The 26,083-nt window shown below is 32.6% G+C and overlaps 1 protein-coding gene across 1 annotated transcript in view; it reads left to right on the top strand.

Moving 5' to 3' along the window:
• Window positions 1–8,108: 8,108 nt before the first annotated feature.
• LOC136272229 (uncharacterized) overlaps window positions 8,109–26,083 on the top strand; it is a 33,628-nt gene continuing 15,653 nt past the window's right edge. Inside the window, exons 1-4 of the mRNA XM_066073467.1 lie at window positions 8,109–8,251; window positions 12,563–12,752; window positions 12,871–12,981; window positions 13,197–13,254. Of these exons, the coding sequence (XP_065929539.1) occupies window positions 8,177–8,251; window positions 12,563–12,752; window positions 12,871–12,981; window positions 13,197–13,254 (434 nt within the window). The 5' untranslated portion in view covers window positions 8,109–8,176. The remainder of the gene's footprint in view (window positions 8,252–12,562; window positions 12,753–12,870; window positions 12,982–13,196; window positions 13,255–26,083) is intronic.

Genomic DNA, 26,083 nt, shown 5'->3' with positions numbered 1-26,083 from the left:
GATAATAAATTATTATTCCAAATTCAACACATCATTCACAAGCCTTATTTCTTATTTAGTGCTAAAGAACTGTTCAGATCACCTTTAATTAGTTTAACTAGCCCACCCCCCCCCACCCCCCCCCCCTTCAAAGATAATGAAGGCGAAAGATGGGGTAAATGTACGTTTCCCTGAATAAAAGTACCGATTTTGAACCACGTTCAAATAGCCAAATTAAAAACAAACTTAATCCTTCTTTGACATGAATTATCTCGGTATTATGGTGTTCCCATGGGGCAACTTCGACCTTCGCACTTTCGCCTTTAGGTCGAAGATGCGAGAGTGCGAAGTTGCGAACGCCGGAGAGCGAGAGTGCGACGGCGAAGGAGCAAAAGTGCGAAGATGCGACGGCGAAGCGCGAAGATGCGATGGCGAAGGTGCGAAGGCGAAGGAGCTATACTCCTATCGCTCCTGCGCCTTCGCAACTTCGCACTCTCGCCTTCGCCTTTTTTGATAGCATTCAGAAAGTCTCGGTTGATTACATATAATTTGATGCAGGCACCTTACTCGCCAAGGTTTTCCGATCAATCCATGATATTATTGGTACGCATGCGCTAGGCCATTGTGCTAACTATAAATGAGTATAAATATTTTAATGTGTATATATGTTTACTAGTGGTGGCTATGCCTAATCATTATATACTCCACATAAAATGTAATGTCCACCATAATGTATACATATACACTTCCAGAATCCGTCACTTACCAGCTGCCTGTTTACCGTGGATCAAACACAGTAACATTCGAATTTCATTATGCGACACTCCTTGATCATGTATGGATCTAGAGGGGGGGGGGGGTAGAGGGGGTCCGCCGCCCCCAGAAAATTCTATATTTATAACTTCACATATGTAGTAAAGGGGGAGAAAGGGTCCGGATCCCATCCCACCGGGAAATATAATTTTCTTAACTATATAAAATAAAATCTCCAAAATATGTCTCAGACCACCCCCCCCCCCCTCCCCGACAAATATAATTATCCATCGACTACCCCCCCCCCCCCGAAAAAGTTATGGATCTGCGCAGGCTGTTGAAAATAAATTCTAAAAATTCTTCGTCTGCCTCAGATGTCCTTTTTTACAGGTCAAATTGTCTTTAAACTATAGATGCTCCACAATTGTTAAAAGGCGAAGGCGAAAGCGCGAAGGTGCGAAGGCGAGAGTGGAAAGTTGCGATGGCGAAGGAGCGATAGTAGTATCGCTTCTTCGTCTTCGCAACTTCTCACTTTCGCCTTCGCATCTTCGCGCTTCGCCGTCGCATCTTCGCACTATCTCTCCTTCGCCGTCGCACCTTCGCACTTCGCCGTCGCATCTTCGCACTATCTCTCCTTCGCCGTCGCACCTTCGCACTTTCAACCTAAATGCGAAAGTGCGATGGTCGATGTGGCCCCATCGGAACATGTGCCATATAATATCCCATTTTTATGCAATGTTTTCTGATCTTACATGTACATTCATCAGGTTTGCAATGTATAGTTAACATCATATTGTAGAAATGAAATACAAAATAAATAAGAATGGAAAAAATATAGGGTTTGTTCTTGTTTTTTGTCGGTCATCAGTAGATCTATAGTATCTGGCCAACATAGATATAGAAAGATAAAATATCTCTTCTCGACGTAATTTATAAGACTTGAGTTTCTTAACGAACAATTATTAGAGCCAAAATACTGTCTGATGAAAATTCAAACAAGCCTCTTTGCCTATGTCTGTCTGTGTATTTGTCTGTATGTGTATTTGTCTGTCTGTCTGTGTATTTGTCTGTCTGTCTGTCTTTCTTTCTCTCTCCCTCTCTCATAAGGCTGATATTTCGGTAAATGTTGTTTATTCCCGGTTATTTTGCCGTCGAAGCAGTGTCAATTGTTACTTCTGTGGTGCAAGAGAGATAACTCTTATGTATTCATCAACTTTCCCGTGTACTAGACCGGTATATCCATGTATTGTGTGATGTTTACGAATTTTGTTTGATTTATTTCTTTTAATGAATAACAATTGTGACCGCCAGAATTAAATTTAACATTAAAAATGACACGAACATTAAGTTGACCAGTGAGCTCCATGCGATTTTTAAAAATTATTTATTAACCAAGAAAAATTAAAAATGTGAATAAAAAACCGCACTCTATACAAAATCCACTTGGAACCGTCCATAGTTCTTGAAGACGGAAAATCCAGAACAAGTGAATTATATCTGCAAATCTCCACAGCGGAACTCAATACACACACACGACGCGCATATATAACTTTTCATGTAACACAATAAACTTTTATATTTACACAGTTCAGAGTCTTTTTCTGTGATATCACTACAAATCGATTTTGTAATGTTTTGTCCGATGCTTTTTATCAGTGAATATCTTATTATTCAATCCTACAATTGTTTGAAAAAAAAAATGAGGTTACAAGGAAACAATTATTAGGAGCTAATCAAATACGACCAGACGCAATCAAACAATTTGTTATTTGTAGAAATCAGAGGTCACTTGAATTTTCGGTGCCTGTATTATGGAAGAAGATGAGATTTTACTGCACATCGCATACACCAACACCATGACAACACAGGGTTACGTATGTATATTTTTATTAAATTTGAATGATTTGGTCAAACAAAGAGGGATAACTTTGTATTTTGGGTTAAAATAGCTCATTCCATAATAGAAAATAACGGAAAACAGAAATGTTCTCTTAAACATCTTTCCCTCCCCCATCCCCCCCCCATCGGTGAAATTCCCATTGAGGGGTTTTATATATTGCAATTAAGCATTTTTAAAACCAAAGGATTTGTTGTTTCACGGGGGGGGGGGGACGCATGTCTACAGACCAAAATACATTCCAAAAATAGTAGTTTGCTTTGTAAATTTTCGAAAAATAATAATTAACATATGAATTAAAATAAATTTTTACTATCTATTTTATTATCTAACGTAAACATGTGATTTTTAAGTTTTTATGCACATATCGGCCGCTAAATTAATTTTTTCTCACCTATAGAAAAAAATCTAATAATTTGACTACAATATTTATTTTGATATAATTAAATAAGGATTTGATCATAAATTTTAGAAAATAAATTTGTTTTTGAATATTTAAAAGAAATTCCGATATATTTGGATGTAAAATGTAGGCGGGTAACGGGCGTTAGCGTTCACAGTTCTTGAAAAGGGGGGGGGGTGGACATCAGAAATCTTAACAAGCGGAATAAAAGGATAAAAGTATGGGGGTATGGTTATGATGCTTTCATCACTTTTTGATGATTTTTTTTAAAATAAAAATACACATACCCGTGAAAGAAATATTGTCGGAACAGAGTATAAAATACTTCAGCTGGCGAGATATACTGTACAAATATTGACTGGGGGTGAGGACAACATTGATGATATTAGCCCCCGAGGGATGAAATATTTTCGTCCCAAGGGGGCTAATATAATCAATGTTGCCCGAAATTACGGTCGACATTTGTTTTTTTATATGAAGAAACAAACCAAAACTTAAGAAAGTAATTGAAAGTAATTGAAAACAGATCGCCGTAATTTTCTCAGCTCAACAAAGAATTAACGAATTTAATCTTCTGCAAAGTTCATTTCCAAAATATCCTCAGCATCAAACGGTCACTGGTGATATTCCGTCATCTTCCCAAGTCAAGGGTTTCTGATCTGCTGTGCTCTACATAAATTAACCCTTGACCGAATAGGCAGAGTTTGACGGTATTAGAAACCTCGCACGCTGGTTGGTGTCATACAAGTTTGCATGATCCAATAAGAAACGTTGTTTCAATAATAATGTTAATTGTGAATTGATCAATGTTGAACCGTTGTCAAATAAATTTGAGACGGAATAGGAAGTATTTGATTATAGTCCGAGTGAATCCATATTTTCTACGAATTTGATTTTGTTCATGGGAGCAGCCTTATTGCTATACAGTTTCTGTTTATAAAGCATTCTCTGATTGGTCAGAACAAAGGTCACAAAGGTTTAAAAATGAATACTCTCACTAGATGGCGTAATCGTTAATGTGTTGTCGGAACGACTTTACTTTACCGGTCCCTCCAAAAACGCGCTAAAATATAGTATCGCCGTAGGTGATTTCTATATATATGAGATCGCGTGAGCGATCGAAAAAAATGAAAATTGTGAGGTTTTGAGCTATTTTGACCCCAAAATCGAAATCTACGGTAGTTTATATGGTTTAAAACTTCTATTTTTAAAACGAGAGTTTTCAACCTAATTTTAAAATAAATTTCAATATATATTAATGTTTATAAAGTGAATATCGATGATGTATGATCGTTAACGAAGCGCGAGCTGCGCATGCCTAGTGGTGTAATTTTCATAGTTTGACAGCTGCAATGTAAATAAATACACGTGATGCCGTTGAAGCTTAAGGATCTAGCAAAAATATGTGAATCTACAGAATCTATTATTACATGTCTAATTAATCTTAATTTACTCCTTAATCTTAAAGACTGTATATGCAAATTTTGTGAAATTGGACGTTTTGGATTTCGAAAAGATTCCTCCTTAGCCGGGATAATTACGTTTGGAGATGTTCAAACAAGAAATGTAATAAAAAAGTTTCTGTTCAAAAAGGATCGTGGTTCGAGAATCACAATTTGACATTAGAACAAATTCTTCACATAACCTATTTTTGGGTTAATCGATGTAACCAGGAGTTTGTGTGCCATGAACTGGGAGTTTGTGAAAGGACTATAGTGGACTGGTATAACTACGCCAGGGAAGTTTGTGACAACATTTTGCAAACCAATGAAAACAATGTCATCGGTGGCCCGGGCATTGTAGTGGAAATAGACTAAAGCAAGCTTGGGAAAAGAAAATATCACAAGGGCAGACGGTTGGATGGAGTCTGGGTGTTTGGGGGCATAGAACGGGACTCATAAACGTGCTTTTTCACAACCGTTGAAAACAGAACTGCCGATACCCTTGTCAATATCATAAAACAACACATTAAACCCGGATCAACTATAATTAGTGATTGTTGGAAAGCCTACAATTCTTTGGACAAGGAGGCTTTTACTCATTTGACAGTAAACCATTCGGTAAATTTTGTAGATCCAAACTCAGGTGCTCATACAAACACCATTGAATCTACCTGGAGAGCATTGAAAAAATCCTTACCCTCCAACGGTACACAGAAAACCCTGTATGACAGTTATTTTTCCCAGTACTACATTCGTAAACTATACCTCAACGATTCCACAGACCCATTCACGCGTTTTTTCTTTTTAGAAATGAACAGAAACGAGTGAAATAGATTAACTAAAATGTGGCCCTTAGGGTCTTTTGCTATCGTAGTCTTTATCTAGATTCCATCCAACCCAGCTGCCGAGTCTTTCTTCGTTCTTGCGAACGCCGCACAGATTTTCCTTCGATCTTTGCATGACGACCTCTCCATAAATATGGTCAACCTCAGGCGTTGTGACCCCCAGTGACAAGAGATCTGTTTGGTCACAACCAAAGTAAGAGCCGGCTCAAGACATTAACTCGGAAGCCAACGACAAAGAACTAAGGCCTGTCAGAATACCATAGTATGAAGTCACTCGATTATGCCATGATCGGTTGTGGATATTGTTTCCAAAGCCGTGGACATATTTGATCGCACTAATAGAACACCAGACCCATTGAATTTTGTCGCAGCAACGGGAAGTTCGCGGAAGACCCTTTTGCAAAATCTTTATTTTGGGCTTCGCAGTCAATAATGCATTGACATGTTGTTACTATAATTTGCTGCTGGTAATATAGAATTTGGCTTCACTTGTGATGACACGTTCATAAAAAGCTACTAGCTTTGGCACCAATCGTCGAGGTAGTCTATTCTTGCTTGATGTGTCCTCGGGGAATACATTGTTACCTTCCATTAAGTAAATTCGAGGACAGATATTAAGGGTGCCTATCAGATGTTTGAAATGTGTTATAATATTCATTAAAGTCAAAAATGATAAATTGTAATAGATTACAAGTGACAAAATGTTACGCAGAAAAAAGGTAAATCAGTAAAATGCTTTTGGTTTACCGTTTCGGGAAAAAAATTGCTTACGTGCCCTGACATAATCACTAGGTGTGAACGTCTAAGGAGGGGCGCACTATTGACTTCTGACAAAATGAAGCATCTTGTCAGAAGCATTTGAACAAAAAATCACTTTCATTTTATCTTCATTTTCTTGTAAAGCAAATGATTCATAATTGATAACAATTTCATTAAAAATATTATTTAGATTTAAATTTGATTGATGTTGGAGACAAAACAAGGGAGAAATAAAACAGCATGCAAACATAACAGTTATAATAGTTGATATTAGAACTTGGAGACCTACCTTAAAACACTACTTGAAAAAATATGCAGTAGTAATGGGATTTGAACCCATTATCTCCTAAGACAGTTATATACATTTAGGGTACATAAAAGGACAGACAAGGACTAACACGGAACAACACATGTTCACAGAGATTGACAGTGAAGCATCAATACTGGTTAGTTCATACTTACTTACAATGATCTGTCTTCTCAGACATTTACAAATTTCAAGTATTCATTTACTAAATGACAAAATCTTAGCATGTAGCTAAATATTAATTTATATCATATTGTCAGTTATACCCCCAAAACAATACCATTTGGGCTTTTGTATGCTAAATCAATGGACCAGTACACACAATAACAGCTTGTCTTTGTTCGAAACACCGTGGATATCTTAAATTTGAAGTTTATCATTTCATTGTTACGGACCTACCTTTCCTTGTAAGGATCACATGTAACAAATTAATATAGCAATACAACAGTATGAAATACTTCTTGAAGGTTTGGTATGCCTTTTAACACTGTAAAGATTTAAATAGAATAATGGCATGTTCAACAAACTTTCTCCTCCCAAGGCTTCAACATGAAGAGCTGTGAAGGCCCTTCTCCAATTTGCGTCAAGTTTTTCCTTCGTTGAGCTTCCTTCTTCTTGACGACAGACTGCATGTCTTGCCACTTTTTTTTTTACTTCCACGACCCCTTGTGTGCACTGCAGACTTACGGCTTTTACTCTACGTAATGTATTGTAATTTTACAGTAAAATGATATTTTTGATCTATAGTAATCATTATTATCTTCATGATCTCCGTTTATAAAATCGACCTACTTCTCTGTCACTGACTCCCATGCCATCATCTTCATGTTGTTAGTCAGACACGGTGAGAACTTTCCATACAAAATCTTGTAGCTAGTTCCCACCGCGTCCACTAATACTTCCACCTCCACATCGATAAAATTGGCCTTCCTCGGCTTCTTCGCGTCCATCTTTCTTTAGTTTTAATCCGGCAGACGATAAACAAAAAAATTCGCGCTTTTCTTATGAAGTGAAACTAATTATTGTGCATGCGTACGAATAAATCGTACACCTAAGAATTCGTAACCTACGTCTACGTCTAGGAGTAGCTTAGTAAATACCATTTTACGTATTCGTAACTTCAATCTTACGTCATTCGTATCTTCTACGTTTACGTCTACGTCTACGAATTTAAGTAAATATGGATACTGGGGTCCTAGTTGAGCGAACGTTTTATTCATCTTTTTTTTAGCATAGAAATGTAGAGAAAACAAGTCGTATTTAAACCTTACGAAAAATGGCTGTCATGATTATACGTAACTTGACAAAAATTCATACTGACATGTAAAAATATGTAAAGGTTTATTTAACTTAAAACAGGATAGTACATCATATCAAACAAAAGTTGTAATCTGATATAGAATTTTTAGAGTTAATAAAAAGAGTAAGAAGATATTACAATTTGGTCATTTTTTTTATAATTTAAGGTGGTATGGGACATCGGTCGACATTAATGAAGATAAAAGTAAGTTATAATTGATATACTTTTATCGATTTAGAATTTTCAAATTTCACAATGTTTAACGAAAAAAAAGGTTTTAAAAATATGTGTTGAGGTAAAAATTGTAAAACCCCGCGCGGAACTATTGTTGCATGTCTAGTCAGAAAAATGTACAGCTAACGTCAATTTTGTAACTATTTTGGATGTAATGACTCTCCATACTTTACAATCGGTACATATCGAAAGTACAAAGAAAAAAAAAAGAATTGGAAATTTGTCGTGAATTCACTTTTGCTTTGTCATATTAAGACATGGAACTACATGCAGGATTGTGTTTTGTTTTACTGGGAATATTCCTGTTTTCAAACATCTTTCGCTCCAATTGTGTGAGTATTAGCGCGCTCTTAGATACCAACAAAATTAATGCAAATAATAAACACGATAGGCATAAAATGGTTTAGTAAAAGGTCGATGAGAGATGACCCTGGTCCTTTTGACTTTGACTTTAATAGTCAATTAATATGGCTAAAAATTCATTAAAGAAAATTTGTAACTTCTCTTCTGTTAATCAATACATCATTAGCCAGAGTACTTGCTTACACCTTTGGTATTTCAACACATGTGTGATGATGTCCGTACTGTATAATTGAATTTTTACTGATACGTTATCGTAAAATTAATAAAAAATCTACTTTCGTTTTCGATAAAGCCCGATATAGCAAAAATGAGAGTAAGGTGGTGGACACGCTTTGGCGGATCCAAATCATAGAAAGTCTCGATCAAAACATTTACTTCCAATGAAATAATATTAAATGATTACATAAAGAGTGACTATATTTACTGTGACAAAGCCTGTTTAGAGAATACATAGAAGTTAAGATTTGACAAATGTTGAATAAAAAAATGAGTCAATTCGTTACTTAAGTGGGCGATTTTAGTTTTTACGTATACTGTTCCATTTTCTCACCTCAGGAAAGTTTTATAATGTAAACTAGTAACGAATGGAAAGATAATTTGAAGTGAAATTATGTGCAACTGTTTTGTAAACAAGGAACAATCAGTTATATTAAATTGAACTCCTCGATTCTAAATTAAATAATGAGGAATCTAATCATATATAAGTAATTAGACTTACGTTTCATGTGTTGTAAAGGATTATTTAAGATATTTCCAAGTATATCTTTAAAAAATTCTCTTAAAAATTGATAAATTGAACATTAAAAATAAATATTAAAAAATAGCATCAATGCATATGTACAATCCTGAAGTTAATATAGACCTTTGGGACAATTTCTGTCGAACTTTTTTTTTTTTTTTTTTTTTTTTTTTTTTTTTTTTTTTTTTTTAGATTTTTCGCGTTAGATTTGTTAGCTTGTATCGATTCGTGTCACTCGTTTGAATTTGCGTTGACTTTTTTTAATGATCCATTTTATTCTTTTCAAAATGCACATTTTAATTCAAAAAGTATCGTTCGTCCATATTATTTTTTTTACTTTCGAGCTTCCTAGTTCTATGGTGTTTGTTGGTTATTCTGAAAATCTGTTTTATGGTGATAACCATGGATTGTGGAAGGTGGTTTAAGCATCAACAGTTTGGTTAGATAGGCCCGATTCTGTTATTGGACCGAGGACAATTTTTTTTTTATTCTTGAATTAGAACTGTACAAAAATATTTCTATGTGAGGGGTTAAATTTTACGCTGACTAATACCCCCATGAGATACATGAACAGTTACTTCTAACAAACGCGGCACAATTAAAGCAAACATATATGCTCTCAAAGAGCAGTAAAATAATATCGTTTTGTTTTACCTTTGGTTTATTTGCAAATTGATTTTTTTTAAACTACAGTTTTGGTGATTTGCAAATATATGGGTCACCTTAACCTGACCATGTCCTTATTTGACTGCGATTTTCATTATTTTCATCTTTAATATTCTCAGGATAAGTGCATCGATCACTAACAACACCAGCTGAAATAAAAATCATCATCATATTAATCAGTGAGATGAACCTGCAACTAAACTGGAAGAAATATTAAAATAAAAGAATTATTTTGTACAATCTGAAAAACATTTTAATAAGCAGTTAATCATCCCGTCGTACAATTTGTTGCGAAGGGGATATAGCATCACTGCGGTGCGTGTGTGTATGTATGTGTGTGTTCAGCTTGAAAGCAAGTTTAAAAGAAAACCCTTGCTTAGATATTTATTAAACTTCGTACACTTATTTGAAATGGTTAAAGGACAAACCCTGTAAATTTTCAAGTCATTTAGTTGAGTAGTTTTTAATACATCGATAACATATTACAGTTATAAACATATTTTATGTACGACTTGACAATAACTACTTCCGCTTCTCTTCTGTGAAACCAAAGTGAAAGTAAGCAGTTAAAATCAACAACTTGATATTTTTGGATTTAGATCTAGTACAGGTAAAGAAAAGTAGTTTTTGTAGTAATGGGGGGGGGGGGGGGAGTAGAACATGGTTTTTTCTCATTTACATAACTGTATATTCCTAAATAATGCACCCCCCTCACAATATAACTCATGTTGCGAGGGGATGCTCCGCTTTGCAGTGCCCTTGTTTTGTATAGAATTTCATTTCGGTTTTGCACCCACGTCCATAAAGAATCCCCATTTAGAGTAATCAAATCAGCGGAAGACCTTATTATTCCCTCGCAACTTGTTGCGAAGGGGATATATCATCGCTGCTGTGCGTGTGTCTGAATGTGTGTTCATTTCAGCCTTTTTAGCAAGATGAAAACCCTCGCACGCATGTTTATCAAACTTCGTACACTTCATTAGCATGTTTAAAGGAGGACAAACCCTATTTATTTTTAAGGAATTCTGTATACTTTTTAAAATATTGTTAAAATTAAAACACTTTAAAATTATTATGTACGACTTCTTGTTTGTGGAAGTACACATTTCAAATCAACAACTTGATATTTTGTTGGATGTAGGCCCTGTAAAGATAAGAAGCAAACGTTTTTGAGAAATTTAGAGTTGGAAGGATGTTGAAAGTAAAAAGCTGAAGCAAACAGAAGATTAGTTTACCATAATTTAGTCAAAACAAGCAGAATTTCGGGCTGTATTTAACGAATTACTTGGAGAATAACAGGTTAATAATTCAGAAAAGACTCTGACGAATATTGTCAACATGATTAATCGTGAATTCATTTCATATAAATCGCTGAAGATGCGTTACTCTTTTTTAAAAATCGTGAGTTAAAATTACGACATGTAATCTCGAGTTTTCTCATACTAACTTGAAATTTCCCGCGGTTTACATTTGTCATTTTACTTCTGTAATAAAACTGAAAATGAAAATTCGTCAATTTCAGTCGAAACTGGAAGACAATCTAATTTTTGTTAAAACATATCACAAAATCATTAAACATTTTTATTAACCAAAAGCAATTAACATAAAACGGGGGAATATCCGTAGGTTTCTTATGCATTTCTCACAATGGTACTTATATCCTCTCTCAATTTTACGTTAAATATTTTAAAATTATATTGATATTTCTCCTGCGCCGAGGTGGTTTTTACATACAATAACACTTTTTTATTCGGTTGTTTTCACGAAGCAGGGAGAGTCTCCAAACCACTACTTTATAAATAGTCTTTTACTCAAGGACGTTGTTTACTGAGGGTTTCAGTTCTCAAATACGGTTTGTTAAAAAGTTCAATGTCATGAGTAAAATTTGTTCTAAACACAAAAAGTATTTATGAAATGAATTACTACTGACCTAAAATTCAAAATTTTTATTATATTATGGATTAAGGCTCAAACAAAGTTTGACATTTTGCAAAACAGAAGAAATTCGGACTAAATTTTTCAGATTTTGTTTTCCACTTAAATATTTTTGATAACTTAATGCTTTGTATCTATATAATGTCACTGCCATTCATAAACTGTATTTGATTTGTTTAAAAGTTAAGCAATTTGTATTTTTTTCACAATTAAGAAAATCTCAATCATAAGGACATTTTTTTTTAGGGATTGTTCTTAAATTTTCAAAAAATATTCAAGGTCATTAAATTAATAAAAGTAGAATAACACTACCAAGTAATTAACTACCAGGTAATTAAATTTTCAAACTAATAAACCATTTGTCTACTGGACTGTGACCTTTATATACTAGATCAAGATATATTCTTAATCTTTCATCAATCTTTCAATCTTGTTCCAGGCAATTACTCTCTTTTTTTAATATTTAATTCCCATAACCATTTAATAAACAAATTACAGTTCATTGAACTTTCAAAGCTGAAAATAACTAATAAATAAGCACCAGCAGATGTGGTTTCCTTAATCTTTTCAATACATTACAAATGAAATTTTATTGCAAGTAAATAACATTGCACTGACTGGAATCAGCAATGCCACGTTGCAACTATCTATTGTATTAGAAAACGTTAAATTTACAACTACTTATTGTTTACCATAATGTTTTTACTTTAAAAATGTGGCTTAAATAGGTGTTGTGGAATTAGCTTGAGAAACGAGAAATATGGCAGACTATACATTTTTCAGTTGTGTTTATTTTTATGTTTATCATGTTTATACGATTTTTAAGATCCATGTGCCCCTGATAAATAAAAGGAAATCTCATAATGTATAATTACTTTTCAAATATAGTCGGATCTTTTTATATTGCTGTTGAAATAAAGTGAATATTCAATACTTTCAGAAAAAGTTAAACGGCTACGAGTTTCCAGTTTACTCCACAGATGTCTGTCCAGTAAATGAAACGGAGTGGAACGCCAGGTCATCGGCAATTAATTGTACTACAAATAATGGATATATATGTATCCCGAACAAAGAACTCACACAATTGTTGGAGTTTTGTTATACGCAACCTTTCATATGGATACAGGCGGGTAAACATTTTTAATGTTTCAGAAAGAGTACGGATGTTAGAATAATCAAAATAAAAATAGATATTCCGTAAACTATCTTATTGAGGGGCAATATTTTTAATTTTTTTTTTAATTTCAGATATTTGTTTGTATTTAGTCGAGCGTATATCAAAAGTCAATGCATATAACTGCAGTGGTTTTCGATCTGGATGTCCTTCTCATGCCTTTGTATCCAGTAAACTATTTGAATGTAAGTCTCAAATACCTACACACGTCATTTACAAATGTTATGTGACTTTTTGAAACTTATTTCTCGCATTGCAATAAAATTATGATATATGTTGCTACACTCTATTTCATAACAATCTCTCATTGCTTTACTTCAAATATGTTTAATCAGGAAAAATCCTTATTGTAATACAATTACACAATTCAATGATACTTTGTTTAAATTTTGTTTTACAGACCCAAGTTGTACATCTATTCAAAATGGATGTTTTATAGCAGAATCATCTTGTAAAAGGTAAAATTTGATGTTTTAATCCAACATTACAATGCATGTCGTTTTTTTAACGTCAAATGTAAAAACAATCTTATAAAAAAGCATTTCTGTCAACCAAATTTTTTCATAAATATAATACATAAGCATTTCCAAGAGAAACACTTTATTAATTTTGCCCAAATTTGAGCTTTGTTGCTACGAGTAATTTACCCAATACAAGTAACTGAATCAAAATCTTCGAATGAGTCCAAGTTCATTTGCAATGAAATAGAACAACAGATTGCGTTAAAGGTCGCTTATTCGTTGAACCCAATTCGTATTGTTTAAATTGAAAACAATAAATTAAAGAAGAAAAAATCATTGAAAAAATAATCTTATAAAAAAAGCATTGTTCTCTGTATTTGAATGACAAAGGGTTTGATTGTCATCAGACAAAGAAAAAATAACGGACGTCATAAATTCTGTGAAAAACTTTGTCCAAAAATTGTATTTGATTCAGGCAATTATTGTATTTATAACTTTTTGGATGTCGATAATTAAATGTTCCACTAAAGATTGTGTACGCAACCCCACATAATATTTCACAAATACAAAACTTTGTTTCATTTACATAATAAAATAATGCACACGATGCAGAACTCCATAAAGATTGCAATAAGTATGATAAATAAATAAAGATTACGAAAGAAATATAACATTCCGTAACAAAGCTGCACACAATTAATAATGTGATTTGCTTTAAAAAAGGAATAATTTAATACGCATAATGGTATAATTTTTTGAAAATTAATACCTACCATTTTTTATATAAATCATTTGTTTTACAACATTCAGAAACAAAATTAATTATAATAAAGTTTTGTCTTTTTTTATTTTTAAAATTGTGCTGAAAAGAAGCAGGTCAAAAGGACAGCCCGACTTACGGACTGGTAAAATACATTGACTTGGCATTATAAGCATTCAATGTTGAAAGAAATTATATTAGACTATTCCAAAATATGCATTTCCTCAAATTTAAATATACGCTGATATAAATACACAGATGATACAAGATCATTTCCGGTCTTCCTTTAAAAAAAATTAAAAAAAATTATTTATCAATTATATTTATGTTCTGACTATTTCGATATTAATTTAAAAAACCTATGTAACGCATATACATGCAGACTGTAATATAACGTATGAAATGTGCATAGACCAGTATTTCTGTGGATAAAACCTTGAAGATATTAGCTTTGAAATATATTTGACCACTTGACTATAGAACAATGGATTATTAATACAAACATTCGATAAAGGAATTTCAGATACTTTTAACAAACTATCATAAAAAAATATGATAATATATACAATCTAGTGTATTTAACATATGCTTATCTGAAGCAATCGTATATATCTGATTTTTTGATAAATGTTTTAACTGTGACATCTATCACCAAAATAATACATTCAAAAATATTATGCATGCGTATTTATACATGCGTAATTCTTAAAATATCGAGTATTATAGCCGAAACATTCTTAAATCGTAAAATGTCCAACACATGCGTGTGGTAAGAACACATTTAAATGGCTGCAGTCAGTGTGTACAAACATGATTCGAAATGAAGCCATATAGTCTACAATATATATATAATATCAAAACAATTACAATTTAAGACAGCTTATGAAATTGCAAATTTTTCAACATACAATTCGTCATGTTTCAATACTTACTGACGCTACGACACTAATGGGAAACATTTAACAACGTATACAACATGCAAAATTCATTCATTAAATCGCCAGTAAGTATGGTTTTTCCTCTGTAAGTTTTGTACATTTGGATAACATAAATTACTAATAATGACCATTAGGTTATTTCATTTGTTGATGTTTAAGATACCTAAAGCTTACAAAACACCCCTTCAACAAAATTGGTCTGGAACATTTAGAGGTCTTTCCACCTCCTTATTTTGTTACGTTTTGTTTCAATAGAGTTAATATAACATTTTCTCTGCGTTACTTTAGGAAAAAAGTCAAAAACTTTCATATACAAATTTTTGTTTGACCTTGAACTTTGACTTTTATGTCATACTAACTGCTAAAGGTCAACATTTCAATTTAAATTGGTTTGATGACCCTGCAATGCAAGGTTCAAAAGTTGGTGTTTTTAACAAACTGAAGAAACTTTAATGGGCGATAACTGCTAGAAAGGGGCCACGTTCCCTTTCGGTATAAATAGATTGAAAAACCCTCTAAGTGTACTGAAGACATTAGTAAAAGTATCTACCTTTAACGGTTTATAAGAAGTAGCGATAACTGTTTCATGGTAGGGGCTGAACAGTGATATTTTAAAATGTCTCAAGAAGTCCTTTTAAATCCATGAAAAAGTTTTTCTCTACCACCCTTAACAAAAGAGATCTAAAACTCATTGATAAACGGATTTCCAAATGACCTTGGCCTTTATGTCATTTCGTTTGGCCAAGGTATACGCTCCACTCCCAAGTGGTTTGAAGTCTTTATGACAAATAATAAAAAAAGTTCACAGGGCGAAAAACAATATTTAAGCAAGTCCTTAAAGGTGACATAAAGATGGCGTAAAGGTGGCTTAAAGGATATACAATCTCTAAGCCACCTTTGAGTCACCTTTAGGCTGAGCTTATAGGTCCTTAATTTTCAAACATCTTTAAGTGGCATCCTTTAAGTCAAGTTTGATCAAGCTGAACAGATTCATCTTGAATACATAAATTAAATGTAAAAGCTCTTTTATAGAGATGGGAGGGAGTGATCCTAGTGATGATATAATTTCCAAGGAAGGGGGGGGGGGTGTTCCAAGCAGTTTAAATGTGTCGCTCAATTGAAAAAAGATCGCTATCATCAACACCGCTCCGATGGACACATTGTCGTTATAAAATTCTTTATTATTTTTTTGTTTCAATTTTATTGTAGGGGTAAGCACAGTCTTTATAGCTAAATCTGCGCGTGAAATTATATTAAAGTTTGTTTGTTTCCTATTATAAATTAATAGATGATAGCTAAAGCTCTCTCTCTCTCTCTCTTGGTCTGTCTCTCTGTCTGTGTATGTGTGTCTTTCTCTCTGTCTGTCTGTCTGTCTGTCTGTCTCTCTTTCTCTCTTTCTTTCTCTCTCTCTCTCTCTCTCTCTCTCTCTCTCTCTCTCTCTCTCTCTCTCTCTTAGTTCATCCGGTTATTAAACAACATTAGAAAATGAACGAATAATGCATGATTTAATTTAATAATCGGTTTAAGATATGCATTTTTATTTCAATTTTAATTATTTCAAAATCTAATTCTAGATCTGCTAGATACATGTTAAAAATGAAAATACTCTCAACTGCCTTTGTTATATCGGGTGGAATACTACTACTTTGATTGTCTAGACATAGTTTTGTTCGTTTGTGTACATCTGATTAGAGCCTATTGTTTGTCCAACGTAGGAAAACCCCTGGTACTAACACAGCATATACAAAATATACACAACAGGTGTGTCGTGTGCCCATGTGCACGTCAGAGTTTCTAAAGACGTTGAAATGTTAGTATGTACGTGTACACGATAAGTCTATTGAATGAAAGTTTTTTTTACATTTGTAATTCATTATCAAAGTGTTATTTCTTAACTCTTGGTTTTAAAAATGTTACGTCTACAAATGAAAGATTAAGAGTAAAATCTAGAGGCTAATTGATTACTGTACCGGTGATCATAAATGGGGGTTAATTATTTAAATATATCTATAAGGGTAAATATGTCACATACCTGGCCGAGTACATCATACAATTGTATGTACATGTTTATGTATACATCATTTGCAATTGCCACATGCAGTAAATACGTCACCTGTAATTGGTAATATTGTTTGTTATAGAATCAAAGTTTAAAAATCATGTATACATTTAAATATTTAAACATAGCCTATATCATTTAATTTGTTATTCTAGATCTGTTGTAAATGTATAATAATCAATATCATTAAAATTATACATGCCTGGACGGCGCCGTGATCATGAAAACCGGGAAATTGTGTAGAAGTAATACCACGTTAGTTTCAATGCATTTAAAAAAATAGTTTCATCGTCTTCCTTGCATTTCATTTTGCTAGGAATTAAGTGAACGTATATCTTCCCGGTTTAAAATTATAAACTAAGTACTAGTAAGCCTAACTGTTTCCATTTAGGCATAATATATGTTTTTCACAGAAGACCAAGTTCCGTATTTCACTCTTAATATAGCATGCATGTAATTTATAAATTAGATATAATTGGTTGTTACAAACTGAATGGAAGTCAAAATCTTTTCAAGTAAAAAATACACTCATTACATTGATTCAATAGCCACTAATTTATAGAATATAAAACCACTTAAAAAACCATTTTGCATTTAACTATTTAACGAAGTCTGTATCAGTCACGTTTTCTGATGTAACCTGGCAGTAGTATCATTACAACAGTGCTGTACACAGAAGCATTGAATGCTTAGTTTCAGATATCGTCTGTCTTATAAACCACAAGGCAGTGCTGGGGACTTAAATATCGCGCGTTCAATGATTGTATGTATGTTTGTTTGGATGCTTGGTTGTGTGAAATGTGTTTGTATCATCGATTTTAACTAATTATATATATATTCAATCTTATACAAAAATATGGTTTCAGAAACTTTGACGATAAAATTCTCTTTTTTTTAGACTAAAAATATATAATTCAACGATTATTTCTCAAAGTACATATCAAGATGGGTATGTATGTTTTATTTATTTGTGCAATAATACAATTATTCAGAACGCGTGACGATGTTCATTGGTTCCCATGTCCCGTTTTTTGAAAATTAAACAGCACAGATCTCAAATGTTAACATAATGGGAATTTAAACCAAATGTAGATATTTTTTTTGGTAATTTATAATAATTTAATCATTTATTTTAACAAATTCAGTTTGAAATGTGGATGTCTCAAGCAGCAAAATACATTATGCATAAGAGGTTAGCTACCAAAGCTTATATTATACCACCTTGTTAAACTTCATATCTTCTAATGAATAATTTAAAATTTCAATCGAAACCACACTTATATGGATAATATTTAATAATGAAAATAATTTGTTTCGTATATTTAAACATGCAATTGATTGTTACACTTTTCTACATAGAACATGTTGTAATGTTAAACGTTTGAATCCCCTAACTGAGGACTAACTATCATTCTATATAATGTTAATTGTCATTATTATGATGAATTTGGAGGCGATGAAAGTTGCTAGAATTTGAATAATCATTACAATTTTTAGTACATGTATATATATATATATATATATATATATATATATATATATATATATATATATATATATATATATATATATATATATATATATATATATATATTTAATCAAATGCAGATTTAGTCTGTTAAGTTGTGTACATGAAGAAATTGAATCCCATTGTTTATAGTACTTAAGGAGTCTCGGGGGAGAATGTTTCAAATATACGATTTCCTTTAAAAAATTTTTACAGTGAAATGTCAACTTATGAGTAAACTATGTGCAAAATATAAAGAAAATTGACCGGAAAGTTTATCTGTTTGTCGCGCTCAAATTTTGGTCGTATGTTCGATTCATCACCGACATTTTATATAGGATTATACAGGAAAATGAGAGTTTTCATTTTCAATTTCATATTTGAAAATTTACAAACATACGATTTTCTTTAAATTTTCAGCGATGGAAGGTTAACGTATAAGTAAACTTTTTGCCTAATTAAAACGAAATTGACCGGATGGTTTTTAGGCTATCCGTCCTCATAGTTTGATCCTATAAACGTGCCGTGCCAGCCATTTCACATTATAGAATTGTATAAGACAAAAGGATGTTTACAAATCAAATTTAATTTTATTTGTATTAGAAGTAAAAATACATTTCCACTCACACAGAACGTAGAAGTGTCGCGTATATGTTTTTATTTTGCAAATTATAGTTTTGAATTTTTAAAGTTATTGACGCTGTAATAGAAAATGCACGACGTTAATTTTTGTCAATTGTTACGTCAGAGTCTCAACTGACGTCATCCTAAGACGTTGACTCCGACGACGATAACGTCGATTTTGAAGAAGCAGCGCAAAAATTAAAATACTTCTGACATTATTTTAACGATTCATTTCACTTAAAATAATTTTTTGATAAGTAATTTTTCTGAAATAAAAACGGTACATGATAACCTGTATCATTGAATATTTTACTTTAAATTTGTGTTTTACAACAGTAATGCGCAATACCCTGCGCAGAGGGCGCAACATTTTAAACCCGCTACCGACCTTAACAAAGCTGAATTGTTCACTCTAGTATGATTAATAGTTTCATGTTTGACAATGACACTGCAGAAGAATCATCATACAATCTCTCTCTCTCTCTCTCTCTCTCTCTCGCTTTCTCTTCCTCTCTGTCTCTCGCTCTCTCTCTCCCTCCATTTATTTTTACGCTCTACAATATTTTAAAAGAACAACCGCACATTTTTGACATTTTTTAAAAAGAAATCACGCCTGAGTTGTCAGCCACCCTCTACATGTTTAATGTTGAGACACCAGACTGGCTGTCCTACATACTACAGGTAATGGCGTTATACGATACCTGTTGTTTACCTACGATGACGCAAATAATTTGAATGACCACTACCAGAGTGTAAGCTGATAAGCGTTTGCAAGGTTGTAAAGAGTTTGAATAAAAAATAAAAACAAGATTGAAAAGGCAAATGCAAACTGTTTTAAAAAATTCTGCTAAATGTAGCTGTATTTCTGGTATAGGAAACGGTCGCTGCTGTAAACAAAGTGTTTTGCTTTCGAGTATATTTGTAAGATTTGATTTACCCGTGTCATGTTAAACACATGTGTATTGTATTATAGATGTGTAAAGTATATAATGTGAACACATAATTAAAAGAACTTCCACCTTGAAACCATTGGAATAACATGTGTGCATCTACATTACAAGTAACATCTATCTGTATTTATACAGCTAAACTGTTCTTTATGACCACATTTCATCAACTGATTCGTAGACGAGACCCACAGTTGGTAGTTTAGATCTTTAATATCTATCAAACGATTAAAAATACCTTTTTCATTCCGAATTCATACGTTCTTCGCACTGAACTTTTATTTTATTTCAATGTCGATATGGAGTTTTAGAAATTGTTATAATCAAGAAAAAATTAATTTGTTGAATGTTTCTCGTGTTTTGGTCATCAACAAAAAAAAATGCAGAATGTAGCATCAAATAAAAAGTCCATATAAAAAGTTCAACGGTTGGCTGACTATTGTGAATGCAGTTTATGGTGAAATGTTTCATTTCTAACCTATTGTCAAAAGATTGTATCTAACAGATAACTGAATACATCGTGTGTGTTTGTCCTCTGTTTAAAGTGATACTTTGTTGAATTGCTAATATAATTTGTATACGTGCAGCATTAAAATGGTTCTGACAAACATAGGATATTCCTTTGTAAATTACAATTCAAACAGATCTTTGAAATTTATCATGGGTAAAAAATCTCGAATGGATTTCTTTTATTTTTCTGGTTGCATGGGTACAAGTGTACAAGTATATTTTGACGATAACATCGATTAGAATCATACAACACATTGAATTATTCTCATTAGTACCATTACAACAGTACTGTACACAGAAGTATCATTACAACAGTGCTGTACACAGTAGTATCATTACAACAGTACTGTACACAGAAGTACCATTACAACAGTGCTGTAAATAGAAGTATCATTACAACAGTACTGTACACAGAAGTATCATTACAACAGTGCTATACACAGTATCATTACAACAGTGATGTACACAACACTATCATTACAACAGTGCTGTACACAGTAGTATCATTACAACAGTGCTGTACACAGAAGTACCATTACAACAGTGCTGTAAATAGAAGTATCATTACAACAGTACTGTACACAGAAGTATCATTACAACAGTGCTGTAAACAGTATCATTACAACAGTGATGTACACAGAAGTATCATTACAACAGTACTGTACACAGAAGTACCATTGCAACATTGCTGTACACAGTAGTATCATTACAACAGCACTGAACACAGAAGTATCATTACAACAGTGCTGTACACAGAAGTATCATTACAACAGTGTTGTACACAGCAGTAACATTATAACAGTGTTGTACAAAGAAGTATCATTACAACAGTGCTGTACACAGAAGTATCATTACAACAGTGCTGTACACAGTAGTATCAGTACAACAGTGCTGTACACGGAAGTATCATTACAACAGTGCTGTACACAGTAGTATCATTACAACAGTACTGTACACAGAAGTATCATTACAACAGTGCTGTACACAGTAGTATCAGTACAACAGTGCTGTACACAGAAGTATCATTACAACAGTGCTGTACACAGTAGTATCATTACAACAGTACTGTACACAGAAGTATCATTACAACAGTGCTGTACACAGAAGTATCATTACAACAGTGCTGTACACAGTAGTATCAGTACAACAGTGCTGTACACAGAAGTATCATTACAACAGTGCTGTACACAGAAGTATCATTACAACAGTGCTGTACACAGTAGTATCATTACAACAGTACTGTACATAGAAGTATCATTACAACAGTGCTGTACACAGTAGTATCATTACAACAGTGCTGTACACAGAAGTATCATTACAACAGTGCTGTAAACAGAAGTATCATTACAACAGTGCTGTACACAGAAGTATCATTACAACAGTGCTGTACACAGAAGTATCATTACAACAGTGCTGTACACAGAAGTATCATTACAACAGTGATGTTCACATAAGTATCATTACAACAGTGCTGTACACATAAGTATAATTACAACAGTACTGTACACAGATGTATCATTACAACAGTGCTGTACAGATAAGTATCATTACAACAGTGCTGTACACAGAAGTATCATTACAACAGTACTGTACACAGAAGTATCATTACAACAGTACTGTACACATAAGTATAATTACAACAGTACTGTACACAGATGTATCATTACAACAGTGCTGTACAGATAAGTATCATTACAACAGTTCTGAAATTACTGAATTGTGCTGAAAAAGAAGCAGGTCAAAAGGACAGCCCGACTTACGGACTGGTAAAATACATTGACTTGGCATTATAAGCATTCAATGTTGAAAGAGATTAGACTATTCCAAAATATGCATTTCCTCAAATTTAAATATACGCTGATATAAATACACAGATGATACAAGATTATTTCCGGTCTTCCTTTAAAAAAAATTAAAAAAAAATATTTATCAATTATATTTATGTTCTGACTATTTCGATATTAATTTAAAAAACCTATGTAACGCATAAACACGCATACTGTAATATAACGTATGAAATGTGCATAGACCAGTATTTCTGTGGATAAAACCTTGAAGATATTAGCTTTGAAATATATCTGACCACTTGACTATAGAACAATGGATTATTAATACAAACATTCGATAAAGGAATTTCAGATACTTTTAACAAACTATCATAAAAAAATATGATGAATATATACAATCTAGTGTATTTAACATATGCTTAGCTGAAGCAATCGTATATATCTGATTTTTTGATAAATGTTTTAACTGTGACATCTATCACCAATATAATACATTCAAAAATATTATGCATGCGTATTTGTACACGCGTGATTCTTAAACTATTGATTATTATAACCAAAACATTGTTAAATCGTAAAATGCCCAACACATGCGCGTGGTAAAAACACATTTAAATGGCTGCGGTCATTGTGGACACACGATACGAAATGAATCCAAATAGTATACAATTTATATTTAATATAAAAACAATTACAATTTAAGACAGCTTATGAAATTGCAAATTTTACAACATACAATTCGTCATGTTTCAATACATACTGACGCTACGACATTGATTAGAAACGTATAACAACGTATACAACATGCAAATTGCATTCATTAAATCGCCAGTAAGTATGATTTTTCCTGTGTAAGATTTGAACATTTGGATAACATAAATTACTAAAAATGACCATTAGGTTATTTCATTTGTAGATGTTTAAGATACCCCAAGCTTACAAAACAGCCCTACAACAAAATTGATCTCGAACAATTAGAGGTCTTTCCACCTCATCATTTTATGTTTGATTCAATATAATTAATAAAACATTTTCTATGCGTTACTTTAGGAAAAAAAGTCAAAAACTTGCATATAACTGTTTCTATGAAGAAAGAGGATTTTCTATTCGTGTCCTCTTTTTTTCAGTGCAAAATGAAAAATGAACGCAATGCAATAACAGAAATGAACATGATTTTTATTCATTTTTGTTGTTGAACACAACATAAATTCGTGAACCCGCCATCTTTTTCACACAAAAGCACATTTTACAGTACCTTTAAACCTTCATAATCCACAATAACAGTCAAAACATTGGTGACTCCACCAACCTATGTCATCGAATATCTCACTTACAAATAAACTTGGTGGGTCCACCTATGATAAAATATTGGCGATTCTATTTTTTTAAACAGCATCAAATATCTCATTCACACAGGGCCCTGGCGGTTCCACCAAAATTCAATTGTGAATTTGTCCGCATACAGTTTTGTATTTCATTCAAAGATTTGGTGAACCCACCAACAGAGCAATGATAGCAACACATGTCATCAAACATTTCCGTTTTAATGAAACCTTAATTGGTGATTCCACCTAAATACAAATATGCAATAATCATTTTGTCTTATACTTTACTGATTAAATTTGGTGAACTCAGACTTTCATTATCCAAATATTTGGTGGATCCACCAAAATGAAATTATACAAACAAATATAGAGTACAAAGTTGGTGCATTCACCAAAAGTTTCTAAACATTCATCGATGGCACTAAATAAACAGAAACACCACAAAACATGTCAGTTTATATACAAAACAAGAAAGTTGGTGAAGCCACCAAAAAGATTGACAAAATTCAAAATACCCCTACTTGGTGGATCCACAAGATATCAAGTTATACGGATAATTAAAAGAACAGATTACAAAGTTGGTGGATTCACCAAAGAACCCCCCGGCCGGTAACAATTAGTTTATTGCTGCTATTGAATATATAATTGGTGGACCCACCAATGTGAATGCTATGATCAGTTTACATAAAAGATCAGAAAGTTGGTGAATCCACCAGAAAGATCAACATATCATCATAACTCATAATTGCCTTTGGATTTACAAAGCCATCAAAAAAGGGAAAAACGTGTAGAAAGAAATTTCAAAGAATATTGAAATATCATGAAGTATTTTTGAATTACAGTAGTGAAACATTTTATTACTTGCTTGAAACAAAGGGTTTACTTGTAATTTTTTCATCATCCATGATCACGTTTTGTATTGTGTCTGCACGTATTTTCTCTTTTTCATTTTTCATGAAGAGTTGACTATTTACAATACATTTGACATATTTCCCGCGCATGTGCGAAAAAATGTCTCTATCTATTCACAGCATTGTTTCTTACTGTTCTTATATAGCTTAGTTTTTTTTCACAGATGATTTTTAGTAATCAATATGACAACTTATTGACCATTTCCAATCAGTCAAGTGGATTGAACTTCTTTCTTCTAAAATGCAGTTAAAGATAAATGGGAAAAGTTTTGGTATTCCTCTTATGCTACGAATTTTGCGACACTTAAACCATGTTTGTTTACCTCCTTTGGGTTTCTTGTTACATGTAGGAGAGTCATCCATCCTTATGTAGAACGTTTTCACTATCTAATCGTTGTTTGTAATCTTGTAGTGAAGTGGACGAGTAAATTTTCTTAATTCACACATACTATTTTTCATCAGGGTGTTAATGTCATAATTAAATTAATAATCAGACGTTAAGAAGTAGCTCAATGGGATCATCGGACGTTTCGGCATCATTTATTCCTCAGTTTTTTAGCCTCATTGCTGATTCATGCATTGACATCCTCATGTGCATAAGAAAATGTGCACCTGAAAATACATAATTTTTTTTCAATCTTTTTAATTAGATCTTCGATAAAGGCAACAAATCTATGTTTCCTATATCAAAAGTGATGATGCATTTCTATCCTTACAAATGAATACATTTTGCCAATAAAATAATGAAGTAACTGCTTACACCTTCTGTATTTTAAGTCGTGTTAGAAAATGTCCTTAAGCTATAATTTCATTTTTGCTTGATCAATACATGTAATTATTGTAAAATAAAAAAAAACCTTCTATCATTTTTGCGATAGTAATAATGAAAGTGAGGTAGTGGTCACGCTTTGGCGGATTCATGTCAGTGGGAGTAACCATAAAAATATATACTTGAAATGAAATAATATTGAATTATTTAGCGAGAACTTTTTACGTGGATTAACTAACAAAAAATCATAGAAGATAGTGTAGGGCGAGTTCATCAAGTTTCGGGCATATACATTGGATCGGACAACTTAGGTTCAAAATCTATCCCCATGAGACCGTTTCACAAAGCATGATTTTAACTAAGTTACATGTATATTTTGTGAAAAAAACTTTTACTGAAGTCTTTTACTTATCCGTTTCACTATTCAAGTCTTGTCTTAGGAAATTCCTAAGTTATATCTTCACTTTAAGACAGGTAAATCGATGTCTTATCAAACTTAAAATGACGACTGTTTATGTTCTACTGAAATGAATTATACGCAAATTAAAGCACATTAAAGTGGAACAAAAATAACAAATAACACGCATCATTAAAACCTTTTTCACTTTACTAGTACTTCTAAACTAAAACTTTAGAAGTAAAAATATACATAATATATATCGTCAATTAATTTCTCTGGTTTAGATTTA

The sequence above is a fragment of the Magallana gigas genome, chromosome 10, assembly GCF_963853765.1.
Source record: "Magallana gigas chromosome 10, xbMagGiga1.1, whole genome shotgun sequence".
Taxonomy (NCBI): Eukaryota; Metazoa; Mollusca; class Bivalvia; order Ostreida; family Ostreidae; genus Magallana; species Magallana gigas.
The sequence above is the reverse complement of the archived record's forward strand: the minus strand, read 5'-3'. Positions and strand labels throughout refer to the sequence as shown.